Raw genomic sequence first — 14,295 nt, 5'->3', positions numbered from 1 at the left:
GTGTCTCTCAGGGCTAAGATCACAGGAACATCCAATGATGGGTCTCCCCAACCCTGACCCTGGCCATCTTCCAGTTTTGTTTGGATTGGGTGGAGGTTCCACGCCTGACAAGCACATCCAGAAAGCAGTGGACAAGCATGGAACTTGTGTTATGCAAGTCCTGACCAGATTTTCAGCCATTTCAGTGTACCCTTGCCAAAGTTATGCCAGGAGTACATCAAAATGAGCGTGAATGTTGGCTCTACAATCTTTGCATTTGTATCACTTGTATTGCTGGGAAAGGTTGAACAGTAAGTTGGAAAATCAGGGTCAACGGCCATTGCCCATCAAATGTGGTCAAAATGTGATTGGCACCAGGAGAAAACTGTGCCCAATAATCATGCTGCCACATGAAATATTCAAGCGCCTCATTAAAGGCTCTAAAATTAATTTAAAGCTGCGGTTTACCAGGTTCCTTTTCAGTACTATGCTGTGTGCTAAAATCACAATACTGGGGGCTAGAACACCTGACCAATGAGAAATAATGACCTTGAAGGGTTTTTTTTTTGAGCATTTGTAGGTGTATATTTTTCTCCTCGGATTTTGTACTTCTCTTACTGCATCATTTTTGTTGCATTTCGAGGCAGGCAGCTGTTTCTGAGAAAGATGCTTCCTCTTTCATGCCTCACACCTCTGACTTTCGCAGGATCTACGCTCGAAAAGTTTCTAAGTGCAGAATACTCTAGCCCTGCAGTCTATGAAACCTACTATGAAATTAGGCATATTCAAGTAATTACTGTACCTTAATTGAGCTATGTATGAATGGCTGGATTTGCCTCTTTTTAATCCACTTCCAAGCAATGTAAGATCACTATCAGCAGAACAATGAGGTGATATGGTCCATTATCACAATACTGCCTATCCCATATATGACTGTGGCCTCAGTCTCTGCAATTTCCTCAACTGTCACTTCAAACCCGTCCTTTGAGAAGAATATTATGGATACAATAAAATGATGGTGTCTGGTGAATCGTATAACTAGGGCTAGTGGAGAGGGCTTTAAACTAAATAGAGGGGGAAGGGGTTCACGTGAGAGGAGATTTGGAAAATTAAAGAGAAAGGACAGGGCAATAGCATGGGGTTGCAATACGGGTAGTGATAGCCAGAGTGCGACAGGAAGGGACAGAGCGTACAAACATAAGGGCGCACCAGCAAATAAGATCAGCGTAGGGAAAATGGTAAAAAGGCAGAATTAAAGGCTCTTTATCAGAATACATGCAGCATTCTTAACAAAATGGATGAATTGATAGCATAAAAAGAAATAAATGATTATGATACGATAGCCATTACGGAGACATGATTGCAAAGTGATCATGGCTAGGACCTGATTATTCAATGGTAGGTAGGAACATAGGTGCAGGAGTAGGCCATTCAGCCTGTCGAGCCTGCTGCACCACTCAGTTGGATCATGGCTGATCATCTACTTCAATGCCACTTTCTTGCACTATCCCGATATCCCTAGATGGCATTAGTATCTGGAAAACTACCAATTTCTGATTTGAACATGCTCAATGGTTGAGCTTCCATAGCCCTCTGGGGTAGAGAATTCCAAACATTTACCATCCTCTGAGTGAATACATTCCTCCTCATCCCAGTCTTAAATGACCTGCCTCTTATTCTGAGACTGTGTAACCTGGTTCTAAACTCAAAAGCCACAGGAAACGTCCCATCCACATCTACCCTGTCGAGCCCTGTAAGAATTTGGTAAGTTTCAATGCATTCACCTCTCATTCTTCCAAACGCTAGAGAATACAGGCCCAGTCTCCTCAATCTCCCCTCATAAGACAATATTACCATCCCAAGGATTAGTCTGATGAACCTTTGTTGCACTCCTTCTATTATAGCAATTGTAGCCTTTCTTAGATACGGAGACCAAAACTGTACACAAACTCGAGGTGCAGTCTCACCAGAGCTCTATACAATTGCAGCAAGACACCTTTACTCCTGTAGTCAAATCCCTTTGCGATGAAGGCCAACATGCCATTTGCCTTCCTAATTACTTGCTGCTCCTGCATGCTCGCTTTTGGTGACACCCAGCTCCCTTTGGACATCAACGCTTCCTAACCTCTCTCAATTTAAGAAATACTCTGTCATTCTTTTTCAAAATTTTGGAAGGACAAGAAGAAAGGAAAAGGAGGTAGGGTAGCTCTGTTAGTAAAGGATGAGATCAGTACAGTAGTGAGATATAATCTTGATTCTAAGGATCAAAATGTAGAATCAATTTGGGTGGAGGTAAGAAAAAGCAAAGGAAAGAAGTCACTGGCCCCTGAGTGTGATTACACAAAAGGTCAGAGTATACATCAAGAAATAATGAGGGCTTGTAAGAAAGGCATTGCAAAAGGAATCATGAGAGATTTTAATCTTCACATAGATTGGACACATCAATATGGCAAAAGTAGCCTTAGTCTATTTGGGATTGTTTCTTAGAACAATACTGGAGTAAACAAGGGAATAGATTATTTTAGACCTGGTTATGTAAAATGAGATAGGACTAATTAATGGCCTCATAGTACGGGATCCTCTAGGTAAGAGTAATCATAACATGATAAAATTTCACATTCTCTTTGAGGGTGAGAAATCTGGGGCTGAAACTAGTGTCTTAAACTTAAATAAAGGCAACTAAAAGGCACAAAGACAGAATTGACTAAATTAGAATAAGAATATAGTTAAAGAATATGGTAAAGAAAACAGAGGCAAAAATTTAAGGAGATACTTCATCTTTCAACTAAGATATATTCCATTGAGAAAGAAATACACAATGAAAAGGATGCATCATCCGTGGCTAACTCAGGAAGTTAATGATGGTAATCAAGTTAAAAGAAAAGATATACAATGCTGCAAAGACTAGTGGTAGACCAGAAGATTGGGAACATTTTAGAAACCAGCAACGGATGACTAAAAAAAATTAATAAAAGGGAGAAATTAGAGTATGTGAGAAAACTAGTATAAAATGTAAAAGCTTCTGTAAATATATAAAAAGGAAGAGAATAGCTAAAGTAAGCATTGGTCCCTGAGAGGGTGAGACTGGGAAATTAAGAATGGGAAACAAGGAAATGCAGATACTTTGAACATTTTGTTCCTGTCTTTGTGGTAGAAGACAAAAAAAGCATCCCTGGAACAGTAGAAAACCCAGAGGCAAAAGAGAGGGTGGAACTTAAAAAAATAACTATCACTAGAGTTACGTGCTAAGTGCAGGATTTTATGTCCACAAATTGGCAGGCCGATCCCCCCCCCCACCACCACCCCGCCACCTCCCCTCCTCCCCCCGCCCCCCTGGCCCCCATCCATGCCCCCACTGCCTTCTCCATTTTTCGGTAGTTGCATGGTATGACATTGGGAGTGATTTATGCCTGGTATGAGGAGGTACCACAAGGGAGCAAACAAGACCATGACTGCACGTAGCAGCCGCGTCTGCTGCTGAAGGTGGCATTGTTTGGATGTTAGTACACTTTCTTTTGTTACAGTTTTCAGGCCTTTGTAACAAATAAGGTGAGAGTGAGAGGGCACAGTGCCCTGTAAATTGATGGCTATGACCGACTTCTTCCAGTTCATGACCTAATCCTGCTCCAGCCTGAAGTCCTGCCCTGGATGGCCGATTGGGTGCGAAGACCACCCCCCCCTTCCCAATGCTAATTGGCCATCTTCCTGCTGGGCGGACACTAATTGGCCAGCCATCCCAACATGGCAGAGGCAGGAGCAAGCAGACCACACACTTCCAATTCCTCCTCCCTCACTCCATCTGCCTCCCTCACCCTGCCGGAATCCGTAAAATTGCGGGCCCTAGGAAACCTAATGGGACTAAAGAGACAGCAGCTGCATTGTTTGTAGCCTTCCAAAATTTCCTAGATCCTGGAAAGGTCCAGGGATTTTTAATTGAAATGTAGAAGATGCTAAGGGGGAATTGACTGGGTGGATGATAGGAGGAAGATGCTGGTGTGACAACATAGTGTTTGCGCTCAACACTACTCCAGATTTCCTCAGCAAGTATCTGGACATGTCAGGGGAGACCTGCCTTTACTTCACAAGGCAAGTTGGCACAGTAATGTACCAACTGATGTACAATGGCTTGCAGGTAACAAAGGGAACGAGAGCCACTTCCTACATGAGTGAAGGTTATCACGGCATAAAACTTGTAATGCACCTGATCACAACGCTCACAAATGTCTAGCAAGGGTGGAATGCTGCGTTTGCTGGGTGGAATTCAAGCATTAGCTGGAGTGTTCTCTCAAGCCTAAGACACCAAAGAAGAGCATCAAAGCCCTTATGTCAACCTGTGGCTGTATAGACTGAAAGAATTTGATTCAACTACCATTCAGGCAGTATCTGCTCACAGACGAGTTATTATGTACATCAATGGCCAACATGCAGAATGCAGTCATAATGTCTTCATTATACCCCAGTATCTTCTCAGTGCTATGAAATCTCAGGAATGCCATGGGAGATCTGCTCATAATATTACAAAAAAAATGCCCATCACATCTGTACAACACTGTGCCTGACTATAATCCCCAAGAGCCATACAAACCTGTATGCAATGCAATACAGAACAACCTGAACTCGTTTAACCATATTTTAGAACAGAGTAAATTTTGTGATGATATCCTAATGCTACAGGTTTAATGGCTGGTCTCAGGCATCAATAATTGCTCAGTGTTCCTCATTGGTTAGGCACAACAGTGTGTGACTTTCCAAAAAAATGTGGAAATGCATGAAATGTGCAAAAGAGAACCACAGCTTAAGTACAAATACTTATGTAAGGATGGCCTATTCTTATTGCCTGTAACTTACCCTCCAAAATCATTTTTAAAAATATCTGTGACTCCACACATTTTAAAGAGCGATATTAGAATGTCATTAATAGTTTTACTTGTGCTAATGAAAAGAGGAAACAAATCCCACCTTCTGAAGGCCAGGTTCATGGACATTTGATTTACCTGGAAAAATAACCACGTGGAAAAAGTTAACTCAACAGTTTAGTTCGAACGTTAACACACTTTAAATTCTAGATTGCAATAAAGTTTCAAAGTTCGACAAGAAAATGTGAGCGTTTTTACCACTTGCTTAACAGGACACCGTACATAAGTAGCCATTGTGGGGTCACGTGCTTAGGGTGCATTGTGTCAATAGGTCTACGTGGGCTGTTTTAATTATCCCCAGCTACTGGTATCCTAAGCCAGTTCTGTAGGAGGGACGTAGGAGGAAGTAACCTTCATTCTGATAGGTGCATAAGGGAAATCATAAATGCCTGAGAAGCCGAACATGATGTGAAATCTATTCGTTGCTGTCGCAGCGCAAGACAGGAGCTGCATAGTTTCACCATTTTATGGCTTTGTTTTATTGGGCGTGTGGAAAAATAACATTATTGTATAAAAAGGCAGTTTTTCGGATTTAATGGTGGTAGTTTTAAATGTACCGAAGAAAAGCATGTTCCCAGTGAAGCCTGTAAGTACCCACAACTTTTCTGCTCCTGTCATTGCAGTTTCAATTTGGGGCCAGGATTTTCCACAACAGAGGTGTAGTAGAGCAGAACTTCAATCCACCCAGCGTGGTGACTGTTGACCTCACTGGGGTTAGTCTCATTTGAATAATGTGCACGAGTTCTAGGCTTCAAAAGACCCACAAAAACCTCTTTTTTCCCCTTTTTATTCATTCTCAGGATGTGGACATCAATGGCAAAGCCAACATTTATTGCCCATCTCTAATTTCCCTTGACAAGTTGGTGATGATTATTCTCCTTGCAGTTACCTACAGTCTGTAGCATGGAAATTCTGTTGAGTTTTGCTGAAATAGGAGACATGTTGAAGCTTTTCGTCTTGCACTCATCAGGACACTTCGCAGGAATATCAATATAAGGGAAAAACAACAATTTATTCTGTATGTGAAGAGAGCGCTGATTGGTTGGCAAGTGAATTCTGATTGGTAGAGGCGTTGCCATGGAGAATGCACCAGTGATGATGACTGACAGTTAGCTGTCAAGCATTATTTGAAATTTAAACCAGGCAGCTTGACCCTGATTGATCAAGGCATTGCCCTGAGGAATGAGTCAGCGAATGGCTGTGATTTATTTTGTTTAGCTGAAACAGGAACAATGTGTGTACATGTTCTTTCTTCTGCAAAGAACAGGGCCCTGTGTATTAATATATGTTGCCTCCAGTGCACATAAATGAATCACACTGTGAGCCCAACTGACAATCTTAAATTGATTGTCAGTGTAATTCTTAGTGCACTGAGGATTATTTAGCAAATGTTGTCCAATCACAGAGTGACATCTAAGTGCTGGACACTGTGCTTCGAGTTTGGCAGTGGTTGGGACATGCTGTGGTGCAAATTCAAACCCAAAATGAGGAGAGATGTTAGAAATAATCTTTGTACACAGGGTTTTTGAAGTAGCAAAATCTTTACTACAGGAAAGAGTTGAGACTGTTACATCTTTGAAGGGATAACTCATTAAATATTTGAAATAAAGAAGGAGGCTGTGCAAAGGGAAACTAGGATTAGTTTCATGTTGCTCTAGCAAAGAGGTGACTGAGTAAATGGCCTCTGTCTGTGCTGTGTTATTCCATAAAGATGAGGGACCTTTAAACACCTTAAGTAGTTACTGATTGTTCAAATTATTTGGAGTTGTACTGGATTGATGGCTGTACATATGGACAATTAACATTGAACTATTCACCTAATAGTAATAAGCTTTTAATCTAATGCAGATTTAAAAAAATATTGTAAGTTCATATAGGGTTGCTTGACATCATCCAGGACAAAGCAGCGTGCTTAATCGACATCTCTTCCAACAGTTTAAAATTCACTCCATTCACCACTGATGCACAGTGGCAGGAGTGTGTACTATTAACAAGACGCACTGGAGCAACTCATCAATGCTCTTTCGACAGCACCTTCCAAAAGCATGACTGCTCTGCCCAGAAGGGCAAAGGCAGAGGATGCACAGAAAAACCATCAGCTAGAAGTTCCCCTCCAAGTCACACACCATCCTGACATGGCACTATATCCCCATTCTTTCACTGTCATTGGATCAAATCGTGGAACTCTCTTCCCAACAGCTGCAGATGGACTGCAGCGCTTCAAGAAGTCAGCTTCCCCCCACCATCTCATGGGCAATTGGGGATGGGTAATTAGTGATGACCTTGCCAGCAACGCCCACGTCACATGAAATAATTTTTTTGAATGGTGGCCAGTGCTTACAAGCCATCATCAGTACTAAAACTAAAACAACGTGATCGTTTTTTTTTTGTGTTGCTGTAGTTATTTAAGTAATCAGCGTAAATAAAAGCATAACAAATTCAAAATGTTTGTGCAGGACCCTGTTTTAAATGCAACTTGGCTTTTGCTTGATTTGGCCGCAAGTTTGATCATTTTTGGCCTCTCGCTGAACAAACTTTGGTAATTGTTCATGAGATTTAGATTAAACACAGTAACCTTGACAAAAGATTGTGTTTTGAAAACTAATACTTCCTTGGTGATTTATGTATTTTTCAGCATGTGAGAAAGAAATAAGGCTTGTTTGCCAACAGTCATCAGAGCAGGAGCTACAACCTTTCAAAGAGAAGATGGAAGCATTTATTCAAGATGGTAAGTGTAATACACATTTTCATACCACTTGTGTACTGGAAAACCACAGAAATACAAATCACATTTCCAGATTTCATGTGACATTTTTAGTGCAGCTTCAACTGATGTTCATGTGATATAAAAGCTGAAAATTGCTCATTGTTTCCTGTAAGTATCATAAATACATTTCCAGCCATGTAATATGACAGTATTTGACCATAATTCACAGGTGACATTGTCTCCTATAGACCTATCCAATCACACTGGCTTATGGAGATGCCCAATGTGAAACTTAACTTATATTTTGATACTGCATTACAATCAGTGCTGGATTTATCTTGTTGCATTTCTGAACCCAAAGGTACTGTAAGCTGCTCCTGAGTGGGGATTCACCATTACCCAGCCCAGCCCCCCACCCACCTCCCAACACCCCAACAAACAAAACTACCTGGGGCCAGCAAATCTCTCTAGGGTAAAAGTTTAAAAATGTTGCTCTCTTAGTGAGACGAGAAGGAGCAAGTTTGCCCCTCCAAGACCCTTAAGGAAAATCTGTGCCTCTGTTGCCCTTGCCTTCCTCAATCAGCAGCTTTGCCATGCTTGCAACCATGGCCGGTAGGAAGCTGCTAACTTTCAATGAGGGGAGCGCAGATAGCCTTGGAGGACACCTTTGAGCTGCCCTAAGCCTTGAGGGTTTGCCTCCAGGCGGAACCAGCTCAGCATGGGCAGTCTGGGCTGGCTGGTTGAGAGGCACCAGGAAGGGCACTGGTGGAGTGTCAACGGTGGGAGCAGAAATGCTGTCATTATGAAAGAGGATGTCTCCTTCATACTATAAGGTGCCATTGGCCTCACCAGGATGGAACTTCAGCATTCCTAATTTATAATGAGGACAGATGTGAGAGCCTGCATGCACTGAGCACTGTGATCCGCACCCACAACGACAGCCTGCGTGGCAGCAACCAACGTCTCACAACCTCTACCTGAGCTTCCAATACAGCACTGAGGCATCGGGATAATCCCACCTGTCCTGCAGTGGAAGCTGAGAGTGTGGCCACCAGATGCTCCCATCAATGTTCAGTTTGGAAGTGCTGCCATGGAGTTGGTCATCATTCCCATGCTGGCAAGAATGGGCTCCAAGCTCCATGCAATGCCCTCTGCCACATTGCAGCCAGAGTCCTCAATGCTCCTGGACACTGACAAGGAGACATTCCAGCAAGCCTCCCAATGCCCCAAGCATCTCATCTCATATCAGTGTGCATCGTCATCAGTGTTATACTGTAGACAGCCCATCAATATCTTCATCGCAGTCACTTGCAGCAGAATCCATCTGCTCCCTTGCCCTCCTGGGAGCTGGCAAGTGAGCTATTCTTCTCCCCTGGCCTAGCTTCAGTCCACTGCCGCCCGCAGACTTGCCATGTCCAGACTCGCCATGTCCAGACTCCAACTCTGTACTACCCAACAGGTTCTCACTGTGCACGACCTGAGCCGGTGGCTGTGAGTATAAGACCAAGCGATGGTGCATTCTCACACTCTCATGGGGTAGCTCTCCCTCCTCCTGCCTCTGCTCAGGTTGTCCAGGCAGTAGCTCTTCTGTATTTAAAATGGTAAGCACAAGGGGAGGGTTGGGGTGAAGGGGTGGGGTGGGGGGGGTGTGGTAGTGGGTAGGGAGGAAAGCAGGACTTCCACGGTCACTCCATCTTCAGTTTCCACTTGATGTCACATCTCAGGATGAGCGTGAGGTTGGGGAAGGAGCGTAAGACTTTCATTTACCACCCTGGACAGCCTTTACTGCATTATAAGCCGCTCCCTTCTGGCTCCATGATGTGGCATGCCAGCTCTTCCAGGGGTCTCAGGCAATGGATTTGTGAAGACCCCTCTCCAACCTTCTGCTTCCCCTTGACGTTTTGGGCCACCTTCTGCAATAGAGAGAGCAAAGTGCCATTGGGTGCAACGCTTGGGTGATATGCCTGCCAATGCTGAATCGCTGGAGATACGTGGAAGCAGGGAGAGGTGGGTGTGATGCTGGCAGCAATGGTAAGCGTATGTGTGATACTCTGGGGCCTTCCAGTCTGCTCCAGGAGGTGTTTTTAACGTGACACCGTCACTCAACAGGTTGCTGCTGGCTAGCTTGACAGCTCACCCGCCCTTTGACAGATCTTGTTCTTCCCCCTGCAGGGGCCCCCAGGAATCGTCCTCACCAGGCAAACCTGGTGGGGAGCCGGTTTAGTCACCGACTACCCGACCACGAGACAGGTTGTACTGGCTACTTGGCACCAGCTGCAGGATTTCCAGTTTTCCCGACCTGGCCATTGTTAGGATGATGCAAATAGTGAAAGGGCAAAACTAGATTCTGTTGTTATGGCCGCAATAGGTCCAAAAAGATCTCTCTTACTCAAAGTACTAATTGAAAGAAGAGGTCTGTAATTCTAGTTTAGTTCGCTATAATCCCTGTTGATACCAATACCTTTAAAAAGAAAACAAAGGAATTCTCACAGTGCCAACCAAAAGAAAACAAATGGACAAGATTTCACCTTGTAAAACTTTTACCATAACAAACCAAGTAGAATCGACATAATTCAAACACCAATTAACATGGGAAGGATATTTCAAATAAAAAGGTAAATTTCACTTTAAATAGTCAATAAAATGAAGATACACCCACGTAGTTATAAGCACATTCATTATTTCCAGCATAAATGTTGGACCATGTGCAATCTAGCAGTCTTTCCAACTCAGCATCCGCTATGTAGGATCTCTCAGTTCCAACTCAATTGTTTCAGCCCTTGAGTCACATTCACCACCAGCCATATTCCATCCGAAGTCCCCAGACATGGTTACCACCGCCAGCGTGCCTGTGTACTAACCCTCTCTCACTTGGGTCACCACTGTCCTGAAGATGCAAAATCCCCAGAGGGATTGTCTTCTCTGACCCCATTAAATTGTCTGGTAGACCCTGGAAACACTGACAGAGCAGCAATTGTTCTTGCCCAGTCCACAATCCCTTCCTCTTTCTTTCTTTAACTCTCTGTTCTTTACAACTGTATAATGCACACAGTAACACAGGGCAGAATCTTCTGGTCAGTGTGAGGGAGCGGGCCTTGCATGCTGATGCGTAAAATGACACCCAGTGACATCGGGCGTGTGCCCTGACATCACCACCCGTCATTCCGATCTTCAGTTCGGAGGGTGAACACCAGAGTCGACTGCGCACCCGTTGAACTGTCGTGGGCCTATTAAGGCCATTTATCAACTAATTGAAGTACTTGTCAGGGCTGCCCATCCAACTTTAAGGTTGTCGGGCAGGCGAAGAGCCCAGGCTCTTTTTCATGGAACCTCATCCACAGGTGGGATGAGGTTTCATGAAGGGTTTATGATTTTAATAAAAATTTTTATTAAAATTCATAGACATTTCCCAGCTCGTGTGACACTGTCACATGAGGGGACATGTCTGAATAATTTTTTAAATTCTTCTTTTCAATTTTTCATGTTCACATTAATCTCCCTGAGGCATGGAGCTGCCGTGGAGATTTCTGCGCTTTTTCACGCAAGCGCCGGCCCCGACTCTCCCTCCTTCCCGTCTGCACAGGTAGCGCTAAGCACTTCCAGGTGCGCGTCACGCTGGGAGGGCCGCCCACATAAAATGGCAGCGCGCAGCCAATTGCAGGCGGCAATCAGCTGCGCGCCCGCTCCCGCCCAGCCCACTCAACGGGGAGAAAATTCTCCCCACAGTCTTTGTTTCATTCTCAGAGACCTCCTTCAATGCCAAGATATGTTCAAAGATTGCCAAACAAAAAATTGTTTCATTCAGAGAGAACGTTGCACGTTTCCTCTTTACCCAAATTCTCACTGTTTTTTTGAACTGCCGAATGGAATACACTGACTGACACAACCCCATAGCAGTTAGCTTTCTATTTACCCTTTGCTTCTTATCTGTTGATTCCCATGGCAACCCCAGGTCCTGTGGACATTTGTTGGAACCTAACAATGCCATAATAAGGAAACCATTTAATCCTCTTTCAGAATACTCCCCAGCCCACTTTAGTCTTAAAGGGACATTGCACAAAAACAAAATAGTGCTGCCCAAAGCACATGGATCATCACAAGTTGTTCAGAGTATCAGTCACCATTATGCTTTGGATAAATGAAAATTTCTCAGAGTACAAAATGTGTCTTAACAAAAAAGCATTTCTTTAGTTGCTTCATTAGAAAAGCCCCTAATTGATATTAGGAGTTATTGATTTTTGTATTGTAGAATATTGTATAAACATCAAAATCAAAAGCAGCTTCAAATGACCAAAGCAACAGCTTTAATAGCACAACCATATTCATGGTATCAATAATTTCTGGGATAACTGATTCATCACCATGTTGTTTCTGGCATGTGATCCATTTAGTGTTCTAGTATTTCCAGACAAACCAATATTGCCTTTTAAATCTGTTTGCTCAATCTATCTTCATGTATGTGTGCTGTAAATCTCCCTAAAGGAGATAAACATAATTACTACTAACATCATATTCACATAGCTTCTGTACGTGGATTGTACATTCCCATAAAACTAACAGGGATTCTCCAACTGAAAGCTTGTAAATGCAATATACACACAGCGTGGATGCTGAGATCAGCACATGAACAACAGTCGTTGTTTGAAATGGTACAACTAAATTTACAGAGCTACACTGCTGTACGGATGAGTTTTTTTTGAATAATTACAATACTTCTGTCAAGAAATGTTTGTTCTTTTGTTGATTAAAACTAAATCGTTTACAGTTAGTTACTGGTGTACCATATCTTTTGTAGGTGCAAATGCTAATCTGTAGGTGTTACTCACAGGCAAATACCTTGGCACCTTGACTGTTACAGAATGAGATATGAAAAATGCAAATTTAGTTTAATCAGCTAGATTTTGAGCAGGTCTGTTAGCTACAGGCTATATTTAATTCACACAATAAACTTCAGTGCAGTTCAAGGTACGTTGATGCCAACAATTTTATTTTTATACAGCCTGTAGAAAAATAAAAGCAAGGCAGCAATGTTATGAATTCCAGTTTTAAAGATATTTATTGACCATGAGTGTTTGTGTGATAAGTGTAATCTTGTTCTAGAAAAAATTGAATATTATGTTGTAAAAACTTAAAAATGTAGAGCAGGTTCAGGCTCAACGATCACTTTTTCATTTATTTAAATTTTAGGTATGCTAACTTGAATAAAAAATATGACCTACCTTCAAACAATTAAAACATGACCAGCATTAAATTGGATAACCCCCCTCCCCCAAAACAGGCATGGAGATGGGATTAACCTGCACCCATTCATTACATTGTAGACAGCATGTTAAATTCATGCTGCCTTGTGCTTTACATGATTGTTGCATGCAACTAGTGCTACCTGCACTGTTCATCTGCTGTACCCATCGGCAAGGGGCCCAGTTTCACAGATTGCTAGCATTATTAAAGGCAACCAGCCACTCTTAAAGGAGAGTTTCACTGTGGCTGCAAGAAGTGAAGAGAGTATTTTGCCAACTAAACCTCTGCTGTAAAATATTGAAGAATAGCTGAATGAGCGAGAGGACCAAGGATAGGTCATGTGGCTTAAAGATAAGTTCAGGATCACGTATAATGCCAATGAATAATCTGATTGAGCCTGAGAAAATGACCAGGCTGGTCAATGAAATTGGTGGGAAGGACGTGGAGTTTGCAAAAGGGAGGCAGTTTTAATCTGGAAGAAATTGAGGTTCATCCAGGATTTGAAATCAAACAAGTATCTTGAGAGCTTGAAAGTGTTAAAAAGTTCAGGGGTGGCGGAGGGATGGGGTCGGATGTGACCAGTTCACGTGTGACATCCAACCCCATTCCTGTGGCAGTGTCACCGAGGCAGGGTATGCAGAGGGTGAGAAATTCCGCTGTCACCTGGAACATGCACAAAATCAAAGCTGTGTTGAGAATGCACCTGATTACATGGAGAGGCAAGTGCGATCTTTGATCATTTGCCTCAGTTTAATATGTGAGACCAGTGACAACTCTACCTCGTGCTGTTGGTTGACAGCAATTTGGGCATGGGGAGCTGGAAATCAAATGTCACTGATGCCATTTAAAGGCAACCTGCCCTCTTTAAATAGATGGTTCACTTTGGCGACAGTGGGATGTTGTATCTACAGTGAAAAATGGACAGCAGAGGTAGCCCCTGATTCTCCACTGCTGTGCTGGAGGTGTTGGGACAGGGATGCTACTTCCTCCTGATGGTTGAAGGACTTCCGGGAAAGTTATGCAGCATCAGTGCTCAGAGGCAGCATAGCAGGTGAATGCAAGGAGCATAGTCAAGGATCTAACTGTAATGGCACAGAAAATCCCATGATCTGACCAGAGCTTCCAAGGTAAGATTCCTATTCTCGCCTCTTAGCCTCTGCTTATGTCTGCACCTACACTTCATTGAAGCTCCTTCTGTTGTTCCTGGCGCAATGTTCATGTGCTATTGTCCTGACAATCACCCCGGTTGCCACATTAAGCATTGACTGTGTTTGGGTCCCTGATAGAAGTTGTGAGCCAGGTGTTTAAGGGACAATATTTGGCCTGAAGCAGCCAGCATCTGACTCGCTGCTCTAGGTGGAAGAAAAGGGCAGTTGAGGAATGACGCAGAGCAAAGGCATCATGACTACTGCCAGGGAACCAGGCGTTATCCACTGCCACTGATCAGACATC

General features: G+C 43.2%; 1 protein-coding gene across 3 annotated transcripts in view; it reads left to right on the top strand.

Annotated features, from left to right (window-relative positions):
- The window catches only part of fmn1 (formin 1), a 377,136-nt gene that overhangs the window by 244,644 nt on the left and 118,197 nt on the right, over positions 1–14,295 (top strand). For all 3 annotated transcript variants that reach the window (XM_041214614.1, XM_041214615.1, XM_041214617.1), the window contains one exon: positions 7,531–7,623. In XM_041214614.1, coding sequence (XP_041070548.1) covers positions 7,531–7,623 — 93 coding nt within the window. The remainder of the gene's footprint in view (positions 1–7,530; positions 7,624–14,295) is intronic.

This window comes from Carcharodon carcharias, chromosome 20 (genome assembly GCF_017639515.1).
Source record: "Carcharodon carcharias isolate sCarCar2 chromosome 20, sCarCar2.pri, whole genome shotgun sequence".
Classification (NCBI taxonomy): Eukaryota; Metazoa; Chordata; class Chondrichthyes; order Lamniformes; family Lamnidae; genus Carcharodon; species Carcharodon carcharias.
Note: the sequence above shows the minus strand (reverse complement) of the source record. Positions and strands in the feature narration are given on the sequence as shown.